Here is a 24,404-nt window from a genome sequence, read left to right on the forward strand (position 1 = left end):
TCTTATTTCAGAGATATTACACAAAGATTGGAATTGGAAGAAATCAGTTCTAGATATTTGTTTAATATGTGCGTTGAAGGACATGTCCTGGTCAATAATGACTCCAAGGTTCCTCACAGCGTTACTGGAGGCCAAGGTAATGCCATCCAGAGTAAGAGTCTGGTTAGATACCATATTTCTAAGATTTTCAGGGCGAGTACAATAACCTCAGTTTGATCTGAATTTAGAAGCAGAAAATTAGAGGCCATCCAGGTCTTTATGTCTTTAAGACATTCCTGCAGTTTAACTAATTGGTGTGTGTTACCTGGCTTCATAGATAAATAAAGTTGGGTGTCCTCTGCATAGCAGTGAAAATGTATGCTATGCCTTCTGATGATACTGCATTTAAATTGTAAACAGAATTGGTCCTAGCACATCCATAATTAACCTTAGATAAATATGATACAAACCACTGCAGAAATCAATACCTACAGGATGCTCTAATTGCTTTAATAAAATATTACGGTCAAAAGTTTTGAACGTTGCACTGAGGCCATGAGAAGATGATGTGTAACCTTCACTAAAGCTGTTTCTGTGCTGTGATGAGCTCTGAAATCTGACTGAAACTGTTCAAATAAGCCATTCCTCTGAAAATTATCTGTTAGCTTTTTAAAAATTATTTTTTCAAGAATCTTTGAGATAAAAGGAAGTTTGGCGATTCGCCTCTAACTAGGTAGGACAGCAGGGTCAAGAGGTGGCTTTTTAAATCAGTGTTTGGTTTTTTTATGTGTCTATGTACAGAACAGAAGTCTGAACAGACCAACGACCTGCCAGAGAAATCCTCCTCCAAGCGCTCTGCTTCTCCATCTGTGGAGCTGCAGCTCAACGCTGGCCGGCTGCAGCTTGACGGTCTTCCTCCAGGGGCCGGAGCTGCAGGCCCTGGTCTATGAGTGGCCCAGGTACGACTATTGGACCGCAGAACCAGCAGCAGGCCAATCAGCCGACCTGGGACTCCAAATTCCAACACTTCATCCACCCCAACCCCCTCAGAGGAGCAGAACGATGGAGAGGAGGAGGCAGCAGAGCCTGAGGATGAAGTTCAGGGTGCAGAGCTCGAGAGTTCTACAGTTTCTGCTCCGACCCTGCGACTCCTCAAGAGACTCTTTCAGCTCCTAATAGCGGCTGCTATGGAGAGAAACCCCACTCAGTTTCAGCTGGATTCAGGACGTCATCGCTCTCCAGTGCAGTATCATGCGACACCATCAAACAGAAGGCCTCATCAACAGAGTGGCACTTTGAGAAGCAAATACACAATCAAGTGGAACATCAGGGGACATGAAAAAGGCTGAGCTACAGAACAGACTGAAGGCTGGGAGAACGGCATCAGCTTCTGCCTCTGGACTGGTGAACCACATAGGAACAGAAACGGTTAAGAAGGAACCTGAGAGCACTGTAAATGCATGTGCCCAACAGAACTGCCCCACTGCCCCCACGATATGGCCCCACAGTGGCCAACAGAACCACAGGAGCCAGACAGAGCCCCAGGAGGAGTGTGTGAGCACCGATGAAAAGCCCTCCTCAATCACCAGCAGTTCCTTCACAGATGCACCATCTAGAGGCAGCCAGGAGCACGACACAGTAAAGTTTGGATCAGCACCTACTCCAGGTACACATCAGAAATGTCAAAGCTGCAGTCTAAATGTATCACTTTATACAGCTAATAATAATAATAATAATGATAATAATAGTAATAATGATAATAATAATAATTTATTCTAATAATACTTTAAAGTGTAAGAGATAATGTACAGTAACCATAGTGATTGCGAGGGCCCCACCCTGGAGCCAGGCCTGGGGAAGAGCTCAAGGGAGTCTAACCAGAGACTGTGTTTTAGCCCATGCAGTCTGGCTGTGTACAGGCTAAAGAGATGACATAGGCCCACCCCCCATGTGCTCACCACTTGGAGGAGGTGTTGTGGGGGTTTTGAGCAGTGTGTCGGTTGGCAGCCTTTATGTACATGGGATGATCTTTTTTTTTTGGTATTGAGAATTGCATAATTCTATTGTATTAGTACTGACTAGTACATTTCTGGGATGGTGACAGATGACCGAAGTGTGAATCCATTGTCACTGCTATGGTACCAATAGTATTACAGTGCAATATTAGTGACACAGCACGAGTTAAATCTAAGCACAAAAACAGCCTTTAGTGTTTTCTCTGGAAATTGTAAGTACAAGTAAAAACATAACTCTGTAGTTTAACAGTAATTAAAGTAAACTAAACTTGTAATTCTAAAGTCATCATACAGGCTTGTTGTTTCTGCCTGTAGTACTAGCCAGGGCTGCAACTATTCATCGAGTAATTTGATTACAAGAAATACTCCTGCTGTTTCATTTAATGCATGACTCTTTAGAGCTTGTCACATAGAGCTTGTTAACTTAACACTGATGTCAGATCAGTTTCTTTCACCAGCAGATGCAAATTATCAGAGTGGATGGTGTTTGGTCAGTGAATTATTTATTTAGTTTACTAAGAGTAAGACAAAAAACAGCATTTTTATTTGGTACAGACTGCTCAGGTGGGAAGCTGACTTGGTATCTGACATCTCTTTACGTTTACTTGCCACAGACTGGACAGAGCAGTGTCAGGTGACAACATACATGTCTGTCTCAAAGGGGACAGTAAATCATGGGTGGACTATTGACAGATTTTACAAACCAAAATAACTGACATGGGCAAGACCGTATCGATCGGAGGTTCTGAGTTTTGATTCATTTTCGATGTGATAGGAGAGAGGTCCAGATAAACGACTGGCATTAACTGGGAAAAAAGTGGACATTGGTGTGGTCAGAAATTACTTCTGATAACAGTGCTTCTGTCAGTTTGCTGTAACTCTTCATGCAGTAGACACAGCAGTAAGATGTGCTGTTGATTTTTATTGGGATCCTTGACTCCCAAAACCCCAAACACACTCATGATAGTTAAAGGAGATGAAATAATGTTGCAACAAGTTCTCGTGACTCTTTGAAGTGTGTTAAATGAAGTCTTTTTGTAGAAATTTTGCAAGTGTATCAACCAGTTGGAGTGACTTTTTAGACACTGAAACACTTACACAGCTGGGCCGTCATATTCAATGTCAGTTTGTCTCTTTTTTCCTCTCCTGTCCCTCAGACATAAAGGCTGCTCCTGCACTGACGGACTCACTGCTGCCCAACACACTGCCCTCCATCACCAACCTGTCCAGCTGCATGAAGGATGGAAAAGAGGAGGATGGGGGTGAGTTTGTCACTCTGCGGCCACATGTGACAGTTTAAGAGCCTTCGTATTGCTGTGTTCTGCTATGAAGCACACGAAGATGTAATTAGCTTCTAGCGGTTGTGTGTGTGTGTGTGTGTGTGTGTGTGTGTGTGTGCAGGGATCGAGCTGGACAAACTGGATGCAGAGATGATGTTACATGTTGTAAGCTGTCATCTCTGCTGGTCATGCACTTCTCCATTTTTATAATCTGGTGTGTTGTTGCATTGCTGCTGCAGCTGGGTTAAAGTCTGTTTTTAATGGCATCCTAACATCATATCAGTACAGAAGTTTAGAGGTTCACAGGTTTCACAGAGGGAAACTTTAAAATTCCTCGGCTTCCAACTTTGACTTCTTCTCCTTCTATACCAGCGCTGATTTGGAGGACGGGCAACACCTATTGTTCAGAAGAATACTGCAGCACGTACATGCACCGTAGCAGCTAGCATGAATGGATATAGCTGTGTGATGGTCTTACTGGTGACACACAAAGCTGCCAACACAGCAGGTGTACCAGGGCCCTTAGTTTGATCTGTTAGCTTTTTAAAAATTATTTTTTTTAAGAATTTTTGAGATGAAAGGAAGATTAGAGATTCATCTATAATTGGCTAAGACAGCAGGGTCAAGAGATGGCTTTTTAAATCCGTGTTTGGGTTTTGTTTGCGAATATGTACAGAAAAGAGAACAGAAGTCTGAACAGACCAGCGGCCTGCCAGAGAAATCCTCCTCCAAGCGCTCTGCTTCTCCAGCCATGAAACTGGAGCTCAACGCTGGCCCACTGCGGCTTGAGGGTCTTCCTCCGGGGGCCGGAGCTGCAGGCCCTTGTCTACGAGTGGCCCAGGTACAACTGTTGGACCGCAGAACCAGCAGCAGGCTAAGCAGCTAACCTGGACAAATTCCAACACTTCATCCACCCCAACCCCCTCAGAGGAGCAGAACGATGGAGAGGAGGCAGCAGAGCCTGAGGATGAAGTTCAGGGTGCAGAGCTCGAGAGTTCTACAGTTTCTGCTCCGACCCCGCGACTCCTCAAGAGGCCCTTTCAGCTCCTAATAGCGGCTGCTATGGAGAGAAACCCCACTCAGTTTCAGCTGCCGTGTGAGCTCACGTGCACCACTGCACTACCAGGTCAGTCAGTCATAATGACTACCAAAATATGATTTCTTTCAGCACCCTAAGTTTAAAATACCTCTTTATATATGCAATTTAGACTGTTTCTTCAATGTTGCTCTTTTGTTTGGATTTCTAGGCAGCAGTAAACGGAGGAAAAAAGAAGAGCTGCTTGGAAAGCCCTTCAGGCGGCCTCAGCATGAACTGGATCCCAATGGTCTAGTCCCTTTGCCAGTCAAAATCTGCTTTTCATGCAACAGGTCAGGAGTTCTGGAGCACAGTGCAAAGAGGTAGACGAAGCCCTGAAGTGATGACAGCAGGTACTAATTCTATTTATTTGGTCTCTCAGGAGTTGCAGGTTGGCTCCATTGATCCAGTGCGATTACTGTCCCCTCCTGTTCCACATGGACTGTCTGGACCCTCCACTCACAGCTTTACCTGCCGGCAAATGGATGTGTCCAAACCATGTGGAGCACTTAGTAGTAAGATGCACTGTGCTGATTCTAAGCTAAAGCTGCTTTCCCTTTCCTTTTATTGATGTAAATTTTTATTGATATATTTTTGTTTGCTATGCAGCTGAATCAGAGGAGCCTCAGCCTGTCCAGCCGCTGTCAGCTCTTCGATCAGTTCCAGGACAGGATGTCCCAGCACGCAGTTAAGTTGGACTTCCTGCGTAGAGTACATCGACAAAATGCTCCCAACCACCACTCACCAGCGCAACAAGAAAACCATCAAGGTAGACGTACGTCTCAGTGTGACGGTGCAGTGTGTTGGATTTCATATAATCGTTTTTTCTTGGCCACTGGAACACAGGTGGAGATCTAGGAAATGAATGGCTTTAATAATATACCGTATTTCCCGGACTACAAAGCGCACCTGAATATTAGCCGCACAAGCTAAAATCAGGGGAAAATCCTGTTTTGTACATACATTAGCCGCACCTGACTAAAAGCCGCAGGTGTTTCAATGTTGACTTATCATATGTAAGAGAATATGCACAAAGGGAATTGTCAGGAAAGAGATGGCTGTTTGGAGACACACCCCTTTTATTAATATTTTGAAAAACAAGTTATGGGTACATATTTGCACATGTAGTACATAACAGTAACCTACAGCACACCAGAAAATAGATTCGGACTACCTTTTAGGCTCAGGTGCAGTGACACAGCTTTAACAAGAAGAAAAGTCAGTCATTCACCATCTTTCTCTTCTTCCTGCGCTCTAAAACCACCAAAGTCCTCTTCTCCAGTGTCGGATACAAACAGGCTCAGGATGGCTTCGTCATCCACTCTCCGCTTCTCTCCTTCGTTGTCACTTTCAAAACCAAAGAAATCCTCGTTGTCAGTGTCAGAGTCGAACACCCTCAGAAGGGCTGTGGCGGTGTCCTCCTCTCCATCATGCAGCAGTCCAGCCTTTCAAAATCCGTTGGTGATCGTGGATGTTTTCACACTTTTCCACGCTGTCAGAATCCACCGGTGGAGTTGAGCATAACTTGCTTTTCGCAAGTTTATCGCCGCTCGTCATCCACGCCTCCCGCTGAATGCGTAGCGCTACTTTGAAGTTTGTTTTTCGCGCTACTTCGTACGGGACTACGTTGCCTGGCGGACGGACATGTGACCAACATACCACTCTTGAACCCCGATCCTTCCGCCAGGCAACGTGCAAGGTGTTACTAAAGGACAAGATCAGAGAGGCTAAGGACAATTACAGGAGGAAGCTGGAGTGGAAACTCCAGCAGAACAGCATGAGAGAGGTGTGGAGGGGCATGAAGACCATCACTGGATTCAGGCCAACCAACAGCAGGGGAGCTGAGGGAGGTGAGAATAGAGCCGACGAGTTGAATCTGTTTTTCAATAGATTCGACACCACAGTGTCTGCTCCCACCCCCACAACCTCACCTGCAGTCAGCCTGGAATCCAGAGCCACACCACTGTGCCAGCCTCTCTCCTCACATGTTGCCTCCTGTGAGATTCCTGACACCCCTCCCGCACCCATCACCTTCACTCAATACCAGGTTGAGATGCAAATGAGGAGACTTCACTCAGGCAAGTCTGCTGGACCAGACGGAGTGAGTCCCCTTGTCCTCAAGACCTGTGCCCCCCAGCTGTGTGGAGTCTTTCATAAACTGTTTATGCTGAGTCTGAGTCTGCAGAGGGTCCCGGTGATGTGGAAGACATCATGCCTCGTCCCTGTACCAAAGACGCCTCGTCCCAGTGGCCCCCAGGATTACAGGCCCGTGGCATTGACCTCCCACATCATGAAGACCCTGGAAAGGCTCATCCTGGACCAGCTGCGACCCATAGTAAGACCACATCTGGATCCCCTTCAGTTCGCTTATCAGCCTCGTCTCGGAACAGAGGACGCCATCATCTACCTGCTCAATCGTGTCTACACCCATCTGGACCAGCCGGCGAGCACTGTGAGGGTCATGTTTTTTGACTTTTCCAGTGCTTTCAACAGCATCAGGCCGACCCTCCTGGGTGATAAGTTAGCAGCGATGCAGGTGGATGCTTCTCTGGTGTCCTGGATTGTTGATTACCTGACAGGAAGACCACAATATGTACGTCTCCCACAGTGTGTGTCTGACAAGGTGATCAGCAACACAGGGGCACCACAGGGGACTGTCCTCTCCCCCTTCCTCTTCACCCTCTACACCACAGACTTCAGCCACTGCACAGAGACCTCCATCTTCAGAAGTTTTCTGATGACTCTGCGGTGGTTGGATGCATCAGCAGGGATGATGAGACAGAGTACCGGGCTGTGGTCGACTCCTTTGTCACGTGGTGTGAGCAGAATCATCTGCAGCTCAACGTGGCAAAGACCAAGGAACTGATCGTGGACTTCAGGAAGACCAGGAAACACTTGACCCCTGTTTCAATCCAGGGGGTCAGTGTTGACATTGTGGAGGACTATAAATACCTTGGAGTACACATTGACAATAAACTGGACTGGGCTAAAAACACCACAGCACTTTACAGGAAGGGCCAGAGTCGTCTCTATTTTTTGAGGCGACTGAGGTCCTTCAACATCTGCCAGAAAATGCTGAGGATTTTCTATGAGTCTGTTGTGGCCAGTGCGATCCTCTATGCTGTTGCATGCTGGGGGAGCAGGCTGAGCGTCGCAGATGCCAACAGACTTAATAAACTAATCCGTAAGGCCAGCAATGTTGTGGGGATGGAGCTGGACTCCCTCAAGGTGGTGTCGGAGAGGCGGATGCTGTCCAAGATAAAGACAATGTTGGATAACACCTCCCACCCACTCCATGACATGTTGGTCAGTCACAGGAGCTCGTTCAGTGAGAGACTGAGATTACCGAAAAGCACCACTGGACGACACAGGAAATCATTTGTGACCAGGAGATATTTTATTTTGTATTCTTATGATCACAGTTATAATCAGAAGTATCAATCATTAATCATTTACCATTGTTGAACCAGTTGACAGAATAATCTTTGTTTTATATCTATGGTAATCTGAGTAAAGATTAATGTATGCAGGTTATCATCATTGTAATCAAGTCTCAAATGGTATCCACAGCATTGTATTCACCGTCCATAACTGGAGGGTCCAGCAGGACCTTGTTCTAATTCATTTGCAGGCCTACATCAGAACATGCACATAGGGAGTTATGTAAACACGCACGTTCACCCTTATTTACACAGGGAGGTCATGTCAGGACATTCTCTAGTTGGACACACAGGCTCACAGAACTGCACAACATGACATGTCACACACTTCTTTTTCTCTAAAGTATCATCTGATGTTTGTATAAGGAGAACTTTGGACTATGGGGAGACTGTTATCATTTCCAGTAAGGTCTAACTGTGTGATGTCATCATGGGTTATATAAGGATGGGGAACGGTCCACTCTTGAGAGATCTGTGGCTGTACGCTTGTCTTCCCATGCTTCTGTCTTAGAAGTGTGTAATAAAATCACTATTCTGACATCTACTGAGACCATGCAGTCGTTTGTCTTCTCCTCAAAACTCGAATCATGACACATTCCTGCCTGTGGCCATCTCCCTGTACAACGCATCCACTTAACACACTGTTTGCTGCTACAACTACACATGTTTCTTTTCCAACTATTTATTTATAAGTGACTTATGTATGTATGTATGTATGTATATATATGTATATATTGTACTATTCTTAGTTAGCGTATTGTCTGTCTTGTCTTAATGTTGGTTTAAAATGGAGCACTGTAACAAAAAATAATTTCCCCCAGGGATCAATAAAGTATTCTGATTCTGATTCTGATACATGCGCACATGGCGGCGACGCAGAATGAGAAGGGCGAAAGCGGATTGTTAAATGAAACGGATGAACCAGAACTGGTTTGTAAAAATGCTGCAACTTCAGTGGTGGAACTGGTTTAGCTTTCGTCCCTCAGATACACAACAAAGCACTATTTTTGGTAGCGCATGCTAGCGGGCCGTCATTATTACCGTGTTTTTTGGAAAATACGGCACACTTAAAATCAATCCTTTGATTTTTCTCAAAATAGACAGTGCCCCTTATAATCCCGTGCACCTTATGTATGAATTCTGGTTGTGTTTACTGACCTCGAAACGATTTTATGTACACGGCGCTCGAAAATCTGTCAAATGTTTCAGTACAACTTTGCTAAGCTACGAAGCTGCACTGCTTGATGGATTGTCGGAGCGTTACGGCTGTCGTAGGCAGGAGCCTCGCGGAGTGATACGTACTGTGCTTCAACATAATATTACCGTACACTGTGTGTATAACCTCTTAAGTTTTGTGGATATTATACATGGTTATGCTGAGGATATGTCGGCCAATTTCCACTGGAAATGTCTTTTTGGTTAAACTGTCAGCAAGGAATTTGCATTTGCACTGTTACATTTTTATATAACTTTAATGCACATAAAAAACAGCTGCTTGATTAAGTGAAAATACATTGATGGGGTTTTCTTTGCACTAATAAAGTTGAGGAGTTGTAAAGTGTTTTGTCTAGTGTCAATTATATAGTTATCGCAAATTTTCAAATGTATATTGTGATAAGTTTTAAGAACAGGCTCAAGACCCACCTTTTTAATTTTGCTTTTACTTAGCGTTTATTTCTTTTTTATGCTTATTTATTCTATCCTGTTATTCTATTATTAATTTAGGATTTACCTAATATTTTTTGATTTTATTCTTATTCATTTTTTAATCTTCTTACTCTATTTATATTTATATTTATATTGTATCCTGTTGTTATTTATTTTATCATTTTACCCTGTATATATCGTATTGCGTCATATCTCCAGTGTTTCCTCGGAGGGCGCTCTCTGCACCGGGGCTGTTATTGACCGTGGCTGCTGGGTCTCTGGGGTCCTCTCAGCCTGGTTGGGGGGCTCCTTGGCCTCCCTCCTGCTGTGTGCCCAGCCCGGAGGCTGCGGTCTGTGACCGGCTCCCGGTGCAGACGGCTCTCTGTTATAATGTTTCCTCACTTGGCTCATGCGAGCCCAGCCCAATTTTTACTCTTTAAGTGTGCGCGTGTGTGTATGTGTGTGTGGGTGGGGGTGGGGGGATATATGTGTATTGAGAGTGTGGGGAGTGAGTTGGAGGGTGGGGTGGGCTGCTTTTAACTATGTAAAGCACTTTGTGCTACATTTTTTCTGTATGAAAAGTGCTTTATAAATAAAGATTGATTGATTGATTGATTGATTGATTGATTGATTGAAATATTTTTGGTCATATCGCCCTGCTCTACCTAGATACTGACATACTGTCTTTTTTTCAGCTTCTGAAATTTAAGCAGTTGTGCACTTGTATATGAAGTGATGCTATGTTTAGACACATCTGAACGTACTGGTTAATTTGCTAGAAAGTGTTAAATTGTCTCTAACACCAAGTGTGGTTCAATTTCTTACTCTTAAACCCCCCAAATTACTATCCAAAATATACAGAATGCTTTCTAAAACAGATGAATCAATATCACTTCCTATTGCAAAATGGGAAGCGGATTTATCAGTTAACTTAGACCTAAACTTCTGGTCTCAGATTTGCTTAAAAACCTTTCATCTAATTAGAAATCCCAGTCTTCAATTAATTCAATACAAAATATTACATAGAGTGCACTATACAGGTCATCGGATGTTCAAGATGGGCTTTACGTCTACCAACAACTGCTCACACTGCCAAACCAATTCACCGGACAATTATATCCACGCTCTTTGGTTCTGTCCACCAGTTCAGAAGTTTTGGCGCGAGATATGTGAAGACTTATCGAAGTGTCTGAAATGTAACATTCCAACTTCCCCCTTAGTGTGTTTGTTGGGCAGCTTAGATAATGTCACTACAGAAAAGAATATCGCCCATATGGTTTTCACTGCCCTATGCATAGCCAAGAAAACAGTCCTCATGAACTGGAAAAATAAAAATAATCTTAATTCTAACCAATATAGAAATTATCTATTTGATTACATTAGTCTTGATACAGCCTCTGCCACCACATCAGATCAATTGCTCTGGGCTCCTTTGATCAGCTCCATCACCTAGTGGGGGTGGGGGGTCATAGTTTGGTCCCGCCTTCACTGTTGTGATTGGTGTGGGGGTAGGGACAGGCTTGGGGCGTCGGGGGGGTTCCCCGGAGGCATCTTCCTTGGGGGGCTCAACCCGGGGTAGCGGTCATGTCCGGTTAGGGGCTCTGTTGGCTCTCAGGTGACTGTTTCCTCGCGGCTGCGTGCAGCGGGGCTAGGGGAGGGTCTGTGCTGACGGACGTGGGTTACTGACCTGGTAGCCTGGCTGCCCCTGGGTGGGTCCGGGATGGGCGTGAGGTTCTGGGGGCGCTCCGTCTCTGGGCTGGGACCCGGACCGGGCCTCGGGGGCTTGGGTCCTGGTTGGTGTGTTGCCGGGGTTGTGGGCGGGTGGGTGCATGGGGGCCCAGCCCTGGAGCAGGGTGCCGCCGGTGCGTCGAGCCACCTGGGGGGCTCTTCAACTGGTGGGGGAGATTGTCACATCTTGCAGGAGCTTTCCTCTCCTCAGGAGCTCCCTCTGCAGGAGGGGGAGATACAGGAGAGGTGGAGGAAGATCTCAGCCTGGGTGTTTATTGTCTTATGTAGTCTGGAAGATGAGTGGATGGTGGGGTGGGTGCAGTTTTCTCTGTGGTGGGGTTGGGTGGACTGTCCCGGGCTCTGTGGGGCCGGGCGGCGCTGCTGCACTGGGCCCGGTCTGGATGGTACGGTGGCCCCTAGAGACAAAGCACGTACAAACTCCAAAACACTTGCAAACTCCAAAACACATGCAAACTAAAAAACACTTGCAAACTAAAAAACACATGCAAACTCCAAAACACGTACAAACTCCAAAATGCTTGCAAAATCCAAAACACTTGCAAACTAAAAAACACTTGCAAACTAAAAAGCACATGCAAACTCCAAAACACGTACAAACTCCAAAACACTTGCAAAATCCAAAACACTTGCAAACTCAAAAACACTTGCAAACTCAAAAACACATGCAAATTCAAAAACACAACGGAAGTGCTCCAGGACGCTAGGGGCAGTGTTGAGCTTTTGTTACCTAGTAACTACACAAGCCAGGAAGTACCAATGACCGGATTTGGGGTTTGCAGCCTTAAAGGCCGCATTTTAAGGCCGATTACCTCACAGCGACAAGAGAAGGCTTTCCGAATTCAAAGGCTGCCCGAAATGCGGCCCTGAAATGCGTCCTTAATTTCCCTGAATTTTAAGGATGGGTCGGTGTAGCCTTCATGGCCCAACATATCCCAGACTTCATAGTGCGGTGGTGGTGTGGATAATTTTGCCGGAAAAAAAACGGTGGAAGCGGAGCGGAGGAAGAGTAAACTTTCAGAAGTAAGTACTGAATATTATGTCACTTATTTATGCGCAAATATTTTTTTAATGAAGAACATGAAACCATTATTGTTGGCCACATGTCGGGAAAGTTGACATTAGCGATGTTTGTACTTTCAGAATTAACTTGGTTTTAAAGCCTTTACTTTAATAAATATATATATATATAGTCGACCTTAATCTTACAGAGATGATTTTGTGGATAATTAAAGTCAGTCATATATCCACAAACACAACAAGCTGAAAGTCAGTGATGCTGCTCAGTTCGCAGTCATGAATATGACGGCACAAGCAGGATTCACTGCACTGTTAATGTTAGCTGTGTTATATTGCTGCCTCTGTTCGGTGGTGTCGAGCCAAATGGACTTTAACGTGTGTTTGAACGAGCTGACGGTTCACTCGTTAAGCTGAAAGAAAGATGCTTTAATCACAGCAGTCACACATGTGTCCACTGTACCATCTGGGAACTCTTCTTGTTTTGTAATAACACAAACTAAATCCTCCTTCTTTTGTGCTGTTTTGTAGCAGTGTATACACCTGAGACTTTAACCTGTCTGTCTGTCCTGCACTCTCTCTCTGTTTCTTTCTCTCTGATTGTGGAATAAAAGTATGAACATGTGTTTATAAGTTACACTTGTGTTTGAATCCTGCAGCTTATCACACATTTGATTTCCATGTGTGACAACTGCAAGTGTCCAGAGTGAGGACAGACTGAGGGACCCACTGCTGCACATCATCTGTGAGGCTTTGCATCCCTGATGATCCACCGAACTCAACAGTGTGTGAGGAAGAGGAGGAGGAAGAGCCAGCAGCAGCTGACAGATGGAGAGAATAGACAGACTGTTCCCTGTTTGTGAAGGACTGCTAGGAAAGTTTAACTGTCTGTGCTGAATCAGTCTTATTAGGTAATGTTCAAATAATGTTATCATTCCAGTGTTTTCAGTGTGGGAGAAAGTACTCAGAGTACTCAGGGCCTTCAAGTTACACACTATGAAAGGCAGCAACAAGTGTAATATTCAGAAACCTAAAGTTTGTATCAGCAGCAGAATGGAGCTAAAAATAAATGTTTGTTTCAGTTCTATGAAGCTTTGAGTATTTTGGATCAGTAGCTGCTGTGTTTGTTGCATCATATTGCTGTAACTGTTTATATGCTTTATATATTCTGAGCTAAGTTGATCTATAGTGTTACATCATATTCTATAAGGATGTTATGTGTTTGTATACTTCCTGCCCAGTTTGACCCATTTAGCAGAAGTCAGCCTGTTTAAGGCTCTGATATCTATTCTGTATGACTTAAAGCAGTTATGACATGGTCTGATTTTCTCACCCAATAAAGGAATATTTCATATATCAGTCTACTCTTCATTTTATCAGACACAGTTATCACAGCTTGTACATTTTCTTTTTATAAATATATGTAAGCAATGAGCCAAATTTAGTAATGCCAACATACTGAAGTAACAACATTTGTCTCTGATATATGATACACCTATATATACACTGTCAAAGATACTTGTCTTTGAGTGAAGATTTAAGGTGATAAGACATAACTGCAACTTGAATCTGTACTGGTCAGTATTTGACACAGAGTTCATGTTCACTGCTGTAATAGCTAATAATTAATATAATAACTATAATATTGGCCATATTATATTTACATTACCAAAGTGATATGACTTTAGTCTCATGAACAACATTAGCTAATTCTTATTTACTAACTAATCTTGAAATAACTGTTCTGTACAGAAATGAAGCCCAAAAATCATGTTTTACTGTCCTGTGGTCTCAGCCTCAGATACTTATCAAATCACACAAAGCTCTTGTAGAAACAAACAAATGAACAAAATATATTCTCCCTCATTTCTGTCAAACCAAGTTGTATGACACGTTTCCAGCGGTTAGTATCATGGTTGCTAGGCAACCTGGGAAGCGCGACAGAGACTAGACCGTCCCATACAGACAAACTTGCCGTTTATTTTGCAAATAGAGCTCAACACTGCCCCTAGCATCCTGGAGCACTTCCGTTGTGTTTTTGAATTTGCATGTGTTTTTGAGTTTGCAAGTGTTTTGGAGTTTGCATGTGTTTTTTAGTTTGCAAGTGTTTTTTAGTTTGCATGTGTTTTGGAATTTGCATGTGTTTTGGAGTTTGTACGTGCTTTGTCTCTAGGGGCCACCGTAGGATGGGCCTGGGCCCCCTTTCCCTGGCGGGTCGCGGAGTATGGGGGTGCCTACTGGCGTCAGCGGGGGAGCTGGCCAGCTGCCTCCCTCTTCCCGCTCCACCACAACCACCCACACATGCAGGGCCTTGGAGTAGGGGTATGTCACCAGGGTGCAGAGGAGGCTACCCCCCCCCCCCCTCTGTCCCCTTCTGGCTGCCTCTGCCTCAATTTTATCCCACAACTGAGACATTCACATTACTCACACTCTCATTACACATACATATATGATCTTGGGGGTGGGCACGATACACGGAGTCCAAAGTACCATCAGGGTGTACACCCCACCCCTGGCGTCGTTGCCCACCTCTCAATTTTAAATACACGTAGACATTGAGGGCTAGCAGGAGGGACCATGCGCTTACCTGCTGCTCTCTGGCAGGTAGCTCCATGCCCTCCTGGGTTTTAAATGCACCTTAGAACACACATGCATCAACATTACAATGAGCGGGTGGAGGGAGGTTTGGAGTCTTCTCTCACCCCCATTCTCTGCGACCTGCTGGAGCGGGGGGACTAGGAGGAGGAGTTGGCCGTCCGACTGCGGTCTGGAGTGTGGGGCCTTCCTGCTGCTGCGGAGTCGGGGCGGTCTGCCTCCCCCCACCGCAGGGAAAAGGGAAACACCACCTGGGTCTGGGTGCAGTTCCCCCCTCCAGGGGCAAGGGTACCTAGACCCGGTTTGTAGAGTACGCTTGGGGAGTGTGATCGTGTGTACAACGTCTCTTTATGTCTGTCTCCACGTTGGTTGAGTGTGGAGTAAGTGCATATGAGAGCATGAGGGTGGGAATGGATGTTTGTATCTGTGTGTGCCTGTATGTCTGTGTCTATATGTCAGGTTGGGTGTCAGGCGTCACCTCTCTGGGGACATCTCAGGCCCTCCAAGGTTTGGAGGCCTATCTCCCCCTACCACCACTTCCCCTGCCAGTGGCGGACCCCCTCAGACATCGGTGCGTTGGTGGTTCTTTGTGTCCGGGGATGGGCGTCCAGGTACACACCGGCTCACTCCTTGGCGGCCGCTTATCGGGGCCTGGAGCCTGGGGCTCGCTCGGGCCACTTCGGAGGTGGGGTGCCCCCGGCCTCTCGGCCTGGGGCTCGGTCACTCAGGCGCAGCTGGCTGCCGGCGGAGCTCACGGGCGCGTCACTGCAACTCCCCCTGGCTTCTGCTCCGCGGCTGCTGAGTGAGCCCTCATCTGGGACTCTCCTCAGCTCTTTCCGGGACAGTGGCGCGGCTGCCCCTCTGTTGGTCTTCCTTGGTCTCTTGTGTTCTGGGGGCCTCTGGATGTCTGGAGTTTTGATCTCCTCCATACCTGCTTCATGCCCTGGAGGACGGGGCTGTGGCCCCCCCACACCCTCTAGCAGATCATTACATGAAGGAACCTTTTAAAAAACAAAAAACAAGCGCGTCCATGCTCACAGGTGTACACACGGGTGATCACACCCACAAACTACACCCTTTTTGGCTCCTACCTCAAAGCACACTGTGTTCTGTTGATCTTATGTGCTGCACAATAATGTTTAATATTTAGTATTTACTGTCATATTCCCATATATCATTGTGCTGTTGTTTATTCTATTACTCTTGTTCTCTTCTGCTTGCTTTCTTTTTTCTTTCTCAGCAGGTGATCCAGGTGATCGATATATGCATTTTTTTTTCTCTGCCCGTTCTGTTGGTTTTTGTTTTTTGCCCTTCTCCCCCGTCCCTCTTCTCAGCTGTTTCTCTTTCCCTCTTTCTTTCTCCCCTTCTTTCCCCCAGTCAAGTCTGTCCCGTATTCAGTAAGTGAAAATAAAATAAACAATAAAAGGTGAATCAAATGGACCATTACGGCAAGGCTGGGATGGTCAGTTTGGTAAAGTAAATCCGTTGGGCATCTTTCTTTGCCTTTAGACAACAATTCTGATGCAAAAGAGCCAAACGGGACAGGCAAAAAAAAACAAAAAAAATTGTCTCTAACAGTCAGTGTTTTTATTCAGGTGCCAGATGCCATCAAGTCCCAGTACCAGAATCCTCCGCCCATGCTGCTTCCTGCAGGGGTGCGCCAGCTGGAGCTGGTTTGTAGTGGCATTCCTGACCATCAGCCCACAAAGCATTTCACCACAGAGGCTGAGCAGCAGGAGGTAGGCACAAGAGAAACCAGCAGCTGCCTAACATGTTCTTTAAGTCAGATTGTAATGATAGTTCCCTCGAAACAGGCTTTTGTGTGCTACAATCTGTGTCATCTGATGTAATAGGATGTGAGATTAATAGGAGAGCAGCGTAACCTCCTAAGACCCAAACTCTTTCATGGCATGCATTTTTAATTTCTCTTTGCTATTTGGGCTGATTGGGACCTGATGAATGTAAAACCAAAGAATTATCAGATTTTATTTTTTACCTGATGTTTGTTTCTGAGAAAAATGAGATCCACATATGAGGACATTCGATTTAAATTTCAATAGAACAGTGGCAGTATAACGTCCTCGCATGTGGAAATCAGGCCTTTGTAGAGCAACATTTAGTATTTTGGTCTAGCCAACCCAAAATGTGATGTTCACATATGTGGACACCAGGTCCTAGGAGGTTAAGGATGATTGATCGCTTTCCTTTTCATTTTGGATGATTGGATGAGAGTTTGGACAAGAAGTTTTTAGAGAGTTAGATTTTTGGTGTAGATGAGTGAAACACTGACACATCCTGTGTACTGTGTTTATCAGAAAGTAACAGAAAATTCAGTTTCAGAAGTTCTGAAAGCTGAACCAACTGCTTCACGGCACTTTGCAACAGTTGCATTAGAAAGTCTGTTTTTTTCACAGACTGTAGAGCTTTGAGTAATTTGAAAATTGCAGCAAAAGATAAATTCTGGTATCTGTTTGTTTGTGTGATATAAATGAATCCTTGATGAAGGGGAGGGCCTCTCAACAGAACTGCTGGTTGCTTCTTTATAAAAACATACATGTGTTGTGTTGAACAGTGGCTTCAGGATGTCATCGCTCTCCAGTGCAGTATCATGCGACACCTATCCATCAAACAGAAGGCCTCATCAACAGAGTGGCACTTTGAGCAGAAAGCAAATACACAATCAAGTGGAGCATCAGAAGACATGAAAACTCAGGCCTCATTAGAAAGGACTTCTTCCCCTGACCCCTGCTCTAAAGCTTGCAGTACACCCAGTGACTCCCAGGGGGCCTCTCTTTCCAAGGACAGCCCATCAGGGCTAGTTCTTTGCAAATGCACCGTGACACCATGTCAGAACTGTAGGAAACCTAATGGGCCTCTGGAATTGGTTCAGCCTCCCAGAGCCAATGGACCTGTAGACTGTAACAGTGCCTCAGATTCCTGCAGGCAGGCTGAGCTACAGAACAGACTGAAGGCTGGGAAAACGGCATCAGCTTCTGCCTCTGGACTGGTGAACCACATAGGAACAGAAACGGTTAAGAAGGAACCTGAGAGCACTGTAAATGCATGTGCCCAACAGAACTGCCCCACTGCCCCCACGATATGGCCCCACAGTGGCCAACAGAACCACAGGAGCCAGACAGAGCCCCAGGAGGAGTGTGTGAGCACCGATGAAAAGCCCTCCTCAATCACCAGCAGTTCCTTCACAGATGCACCATCTAGAGGCAGCCAGGAGCACGACACAGTAAAGTTTGGATCAGCACCTACTCCAGGTACACATCAGAAATGTCAAAGCTGCAGTCTAAATGTATCACTTTATACAGCTAATAATAATAATGATGATAATAATAGTAATAATATACTCAAGTAATCATTATGTTACTCTCTCCTCATTATACATGTAACGTGGCCATGGTGTGCATGAGAGAACATTTAATTTGAGGCTATAGCAACATTATTTTGCATATTTAAATTAATATAAATACATTTTTAACTTTAAGAAATTGTGTTAATAGTCATGCTGTTAGGCTGAATTATTATTAGTATTAACATCTCCACTTTCATAACGTCTGTTTTGCATTAAAGCACAGAGAAGGCCTCAGAACTGAGAATGGTTATATGCTCACCTTTCTTCACTGCAGCCACTACATGCTTGTTTGAAGGCTTACACACATTCACTTGCACACTTTAACACACATGCATTCACACGCGTGCACACTGACCAACTCTGCTTCATCCAGGAGATGCAATACTGTCAGAACTCTTTTTTTCCCCCTTATAATGTAAGAAAGAGCTCCAAGCAGATGGGAAGAAGGCCTTTTTATTTCATGCCTCAGTCTAGGATGCATAGCTTATTTTATTTGGCAGATCACTTAAAATTGTGATTCTGTTATTTCTACTTCTAATAATTTATCAGTTTTTGTCTTTAGGAAAATGTTTCTTCAAGAAAGTGGAAATGTGATTGTGATATGGGATGTAAATACAGTGAAAGAGTTGAGCTCTTTTGGCAGATACTGTGTATTGTTAAACTATCAAAACAAGCATTTTCTAAAGTGGAAACAAATGAAACGTTCATTTTAAAAGACCTGAGTTTTCTCTCTTTTGAATGTTTACTGTTGCTATTAATTGAATACTCACTGCTGACATAATCGATGGTGCTAACAGTTTTCTTGCATATTTTGTGTCGTGCAGCCCCATTTACCAAAAGGATACATGGCCATTTAAGAGCACATTTTATTTTCAGTTACTGAGTTATGAAGAAAAAAAAGTTATTCAGATACAACTTGCTTTGCCTTCTATCTCAGTAATAGTTCCTGTGCACTTTTTTCCTTTATAGTGAACTATCAAAAACTGTCTTTTTTCTGGTCCTTCTTTTATCTCATCTCATCAGTTTGTCTCTTTTTTCCTCTCCTGTCCCTCAGACATAAAGGCTGCTCCTGCACTGACGGACTCACTGCTGCCCAACACACTGCCCTCCATCACCAACCTGTCCAGCTGCATGAAGGATGGAAAAGAGGAGGATGGGGGTGAGTTTGTCACTCTGCGGCCACATGTGACAGTTTAAGAGCCTTCGTATTGCTGTGTTCTGCTATGAAACACACGAAGATGTAATTAGCTTCTAGCGGTTGTGTGTGTTTGTGTTTTTGTGCACATTGATCGAGCTGGACAAACTGGATGCAGAGATGATCAAGCTCTTGGCCTATCAGAGGATCCAGCAGCTCTTTGCTCCCAAAGTGCCCAGCACTCAACCTCCCCCCACCACCAGCACTACCCCAAAAACCTCAGCACCCCACCCAAACAGTAAGACACCTTTGCACTACAGTTTAGTCTGTTTACTTGTCAAGAAGTCAGTTTTTCTGCTGTTTGATTGCTGTTTTGTTGTAATTATTAAAACCTACACTCTCCTCCTCCCAGGTCAGAAAAAGGTGCAAGCCAGAGCGGTCTTTTACCCTCTGACAGGAAGAGGAGCAGCTGTCAGCATGTGCTATAGGACGTTACACGTAGGATCAGGTAGGACATTCAGTCGCTGTGACTTTGACCCTGCTGCATTCTGTGCCCTGGCTCTGAGCCACTCTTAGGTTTCACCTGTGATGGGGAAAGGTTCACGTAGGAGAACAGCATTAAAGCTGCTCTCACGTAGTTTTTTTTTACCAGTTCACCAAACTCCAGTTAATCATGTTTGATTTAGGTTATATTCTTGCCTCGTGACTAAAGTTTAATAAGACCGAAGTAGAACATAGGTAGGGCCCCATCATACCTGCTGTGTGGTGCCTGGCAAATGTCACCGTACAGCAAAGTTGATGTTACATGTTGTAAGCTGTCATCTCTGCTGGTCATGCACTTCTCCATTTTTATAATCTGGTGTGTTGTTGCATTGCTGCTGCAGCTGGGTTAAAGTCTGTTTTTAATGGCATCCTAACATCATATCAGTACAGAAGTTTAGAGGTTCACAGGTTTCACAGAGGGAGATGTTGAAACTTTGAAACTTGGCAAAAACTTTAAAATTCCTTGGCTTCCAACTTTGACTTCTTCTCCTTCTATACCAGCGCTGATTTGGAGGACGGGCAACACCTATTGTTCAGAAGAATACTGCAGCACGTACATGCACCGTAACAGCTAGCATGAATGGATATAGCTGTGTGATGGTCTTACTGGTGACACACAAAGCTGCCAACACAGCAGGTGTACCACGGCCCCTGGTTTGGTGTCTTGGCTCTGAGCTAATCACTCTTACAGATATAAAACTGGGAAGTGATGCAGAAGCAGTGTGATGGTCACCCCATCATTCATCAGCTTGCAGAACCACCAGACAGATTTGCTGACGTGCTTGGAGTCATTGCACTGCCTGATCCTTGGTGACTGTTTTTGGACTTTAACTCCTGGGAATGTTTTGCAGTTGTCTTGCATGTTTTCCACTTGAATAGTGAATAATCTTTCTCATGGTAGAATTATGAGCGTGTTTGGGACTGGCTTCATGCAACTTCAGATACTGACATGCAGCACTCATTTATTCTTTAAGACATCTTTCCTCTTTGGCATTATGTCGACACACACCAGAATGCTTCTGAGTTTATAGAGGTGGTCACTCGTGCTGATAATCAGTTAATCAGTTGTGTTTGATCAGCAGTATGTACCTGCTACTTGTCATCTTTATTTCTATGGAAGCAACAAGGGTTTGCTTAGTGCTTCATACACTAATTCTGCATTTTGGCTTAGTTTTGTCAAATACATGACAGTGTAATGTCATATTTTATAGTTCATCTGAGGTTATATATCAAGATTTAATTTCAAGACCTGCTAAAAACAAGATGATTTTTATTTTGTCCCAATATGTAAACCTTGACAGAAGGTATCCTTTTAACCATGACTGTACTTCTGCACGACAGGCAGCAGTACACGACAGAGTATAATATAATAATGTACTGAGCCTGTACTAGCTCCCAGTCTCTGCATCATTAGTCAGGTTGAGTGATAGTTGGTACCGTCATCTTTAAATCGGAGTATTTTAAGCAAGTTGTCTGTGAAAGTAAGTTCTTAGACCTGTGAGGGTCACAACAGGACCATGTGGAATAAAAACTACTGAACAAAAACACAATATGTCACATTGGAGTGCAGGTCATTAAAATACATTTTGACACGTCAATATTGCAGAAAAAAATCCATGTTGCAAATCTGTATTCTTTGTGTTGTGGGAAAGGGTGTTTAAGTCTTTAACTGTTTCTTTAAGGTGCTGACATGGATGTGTGCCTTACAAACTACGGTCACTGCAACTACGTATCGGGGAAACATGCCTGTATTTTCTATGACGAGGTGAGGCTATTAAACTACATCACTCTGCAGAGCACTCCTGTGGTTGTTAGTGACCAAGATGTAAATGACCAAGATGTGTGTTTGTCGTCCTTCAGAATACCAAGCATTATGAGCTTCTGAACTATAGCGAGCATGGCACCACAGTGGATAATGTCCTGTACTCGTGCGATTTCTCTGAGAAGACCTCACCATGTCCACCCGGTGGCCTGGTAGCCAAAGTCCAAGGAATCATTCGTAAGTACATCTCCGTCATCTGTTTGGATTGGCTTGAAGGAACCCAGGTCTGTGTGCCCAGTTTGACTTGGACTGCTGATGAGGTCGTCACTCATAGATTTTGTATGAACCTTTTATGAATATCCATCCATCTTCTTCCACTTAGCCACTCATCTGTATGTGTTCTGGTTAAAATAGTTAAAATTTTAATTGTGAAGAAATCATAACATCATTGCGTCTGTAAATTAAAGGAATACTTTAATTTATACTCTAATACTGAAAAGAATCAGTTTTAGTTTGGCTAGAATTTCAGGAAGTGTACCCCCCCATGTGCTTAATGTCAGTGTCCTGTTTGTTACACTGACACTGCTCCTGCATTTTTGGTCAGCTTTTAGTGTTCTTCATCCAAATTGTGGTCAAGGTCACATTTGTCATTCTTAATGGGTACATGTAATTAGTTTGAGTAGAGAACCAGTTCTCCATCTGTTGTAGGTTCTGGTTAGAGTGCCAGCTTGAAGTGCAGGAAAAAAACAAACCATGAGTTTGGTGTTGGAGTTCATCTCCATCCATAATGGCGATCTAGCCAGCGAGCCTGCTGGTAGAGAAAACACCAAATGGGAAAGAACGGGCTGGCTTATTATTAGCTATTGCAATTTCAAAGTAAAAGTAAGGATGTAGTAAACGTACAGTACAGTGGTAAACTTGGTGCATGTGGCATTGTAGCAATGAGAAAGGTAAATAAAGTGTAAAATGAGCAGTCAGATATACTTGTTCTGTGGCAGACCACGTTATGTAAAGTCTGAATGTTGCTGTATCACATAAAGCTTCCAGTCTTAATCTGTTATTAAAGATCATTTGGACAGATGTTTGATTAGTAAAGAGCTGCAGTGTGAAACAGCATTAAATCAGATTTCTCTGTAACTGTTTATAGATGCTGAGTGTAAAACATGTTTGCCAGAGTTCAGCTTTCCACATGATTTTAGTCTCATTTTCAAAACAAAGTGTTCATTTTTATTTTGTGGATAAAATGTAATCAGTGAAATCTTTTCATGGTTGCATTGTCTCCACATTAATGGAGTTTACTGTGACACTAGTCTGTACAGACGTCTTTCTCAGACCTGCTGCATTTCTTCTTTGCGTAGGTCGCAGTAAGAAACGGGAAGAGAACGAGGGAGCCAACTCCATGGTGGGGTTGTTGCCAGTAGGAGGAGTGATGAGTAGCCAACGTCAGGGTGGTGCTGAGCCGTCTTGTAGCTGCAAAGCGAGTAGCTCCAGCCTAATTGGAGGCAGCGGGGCGGGCTGGGAGGGCACGGCCCTGCTCCACCATGGCAGCTACATCAAACTGGGCTGCCTCCAATTTGTCTTTAGCATCACTGAGTTTGCCAGTAAGCAGCCCAAAGAGGAGCAGGCCACTACACCTGCTGCCAGTTGCACAAGCACCACCACCAGCAGCAGCAGTGTCATCAGCACCACCCTCACCACCACCGCTAACACCTCCACACCACCACCACCCAGCACTGCCACAACAAGCGGCTTTTCCAACCAGGATGAGGCTGACTCTGAGACTGTACCTCCCCACCAAGTGCCTGTACTGCGTTCTAACTCTGTTCCATAATCCGCACAGGAAGCCCCGCCCTCCCTCTTATTTTGCACCTTCTGTGTCACGATGAAGGGAAAGCTGCACAGCTGGTTGGTCAACAGGGAAAAGTTCTTCTTTTTTTTTCTTTTTTTTTTTTTTAAATGGTTTATATCTTTGCATGAACTTGAAGTATTATTGACAATCTCTTTTTTTCTTTTTTCTTTTAAATGACTGACGTAACCGTTAGGACCGTTAGGACTTTGAGCAAACATTACTTCCTTGGGCTCAATCTTTGTTTTTGCCAGTATATTAGTTATGTATGGTGTAACCTTTTTGTCAGTCAGCCCATTTAGCACAAACATTTTTTTTTCTTTGTAGTATTCAATTCCATACATTCTAATTTCTTTTGCTGCTTTTGCACCACAGGTAGCTATATATGTATGAAAACATACATGCTTATACACTATAACATGTATATATAATGTAAATACATTTTAATTCAGTGCCTCTCGATTGGAGAAACATTGGATTTCATGTAGATTTGCCATTTTTTGGTTTTTAACTGCACAGCTCATTGAATTTGTGATACTGTGTAGAGTACCAGACGTTTTGTGATAAAACTTGTTCTTAGTCTGTACTTTCCGCTGTAGTCCATCTGTAAATACCGTATAGTTTTAGCACTCATTTTAACATCTTGTGCTGCTGTGTATATAAGCACTCTGTCTGTACCTGCTTGTCTGTTCAAACCTGTAAATACAGAAAGATTTTCTAAGAACAAACTCAGTGTTTATGCCTGTTATTTTCAGCCTTGTTCTAGATCCACTTTGAGCTCTAGTTTGGTTTTCACTTTCTGAGACAGCAAGTTCAGTACTGACAGGGGTGGATCTACAAGGGTGGCATTGGGTGGGCATGTGCCACCCTAAAATAATCTTTGCCACACCCTAGTTGTTTGCATATGACATGTTGTTTATTAAAATAAGCTAGCATTAACACTTTGAGCCTAGCTGCAAT

The 24,404-nt window shown here is 44.1% G+C and overlaps 1 protein-coding gene and 1 pseudogene across 2 annotated transcripts; both read left to right on the plus strand.

The window, feature by feature from the left end:
• The first annotated feature begins 1,314 nt into the window (after window positions 1–1,314).
• LOC146693230 (uncharacterized) lies at window positions 1,315–4,102 on the plus strand. The gene is made up of 3 exons (XM_085429799.1): window positions 1,315–1,645; window positions 3,152–3,256; window positions 3,951–4,102. The coding sequence occupies exons 1-3, from the start codon at window positions 1,315–1,317 to the stop codon at window positions 3,968–3,970; spliced, it is 456 nt and encodes a 151-aa protein (XP_085285925.1). The 3' UTR covers window positions 3,971–4,102.
• Window positions 4,067–24,166, plus strand: LOC146693231 (PHD finger protein 12-like; annotated as a pseudogene). The gene is made up of 12 exons (XR_014914818.1): window positions 4,067–4,400; window positions 4,522–4,642; window positions 4,732–4,864; window positions 4,959–5,118; window positions 16,390–16,533; window positions 17,367–18,063; window positions 19,213–19,325; window positions 19,453–19,612; window positions 19,706–19,801; window positions 21,519–21,601; window positions 21,697–21,835; window positions 22,957–24,166. The product of XR_014914818.1 is annotated as a PHD finger protein 12-like (transcript).
• The last annotated feature ends 238 nt before the right edge of the window (window positions 24,167–24,404 follow it).

This window comes from Copadichromis virginalis, linkage group LG14 (genome assembly GCF_057382275.1).
Source record: "Copadichromis virginalis isolate Kocher_CV1m ecotype Utaka linkage group LG14, C_Virginalis_male_GT1.1, whole genome shotgun sequence".
NCBI lineage: Eukaryota > Metazoa > Chordata > Actinopteri > Cichliformes > Cichlidae > Copadichromis > Copadichromis virginalis.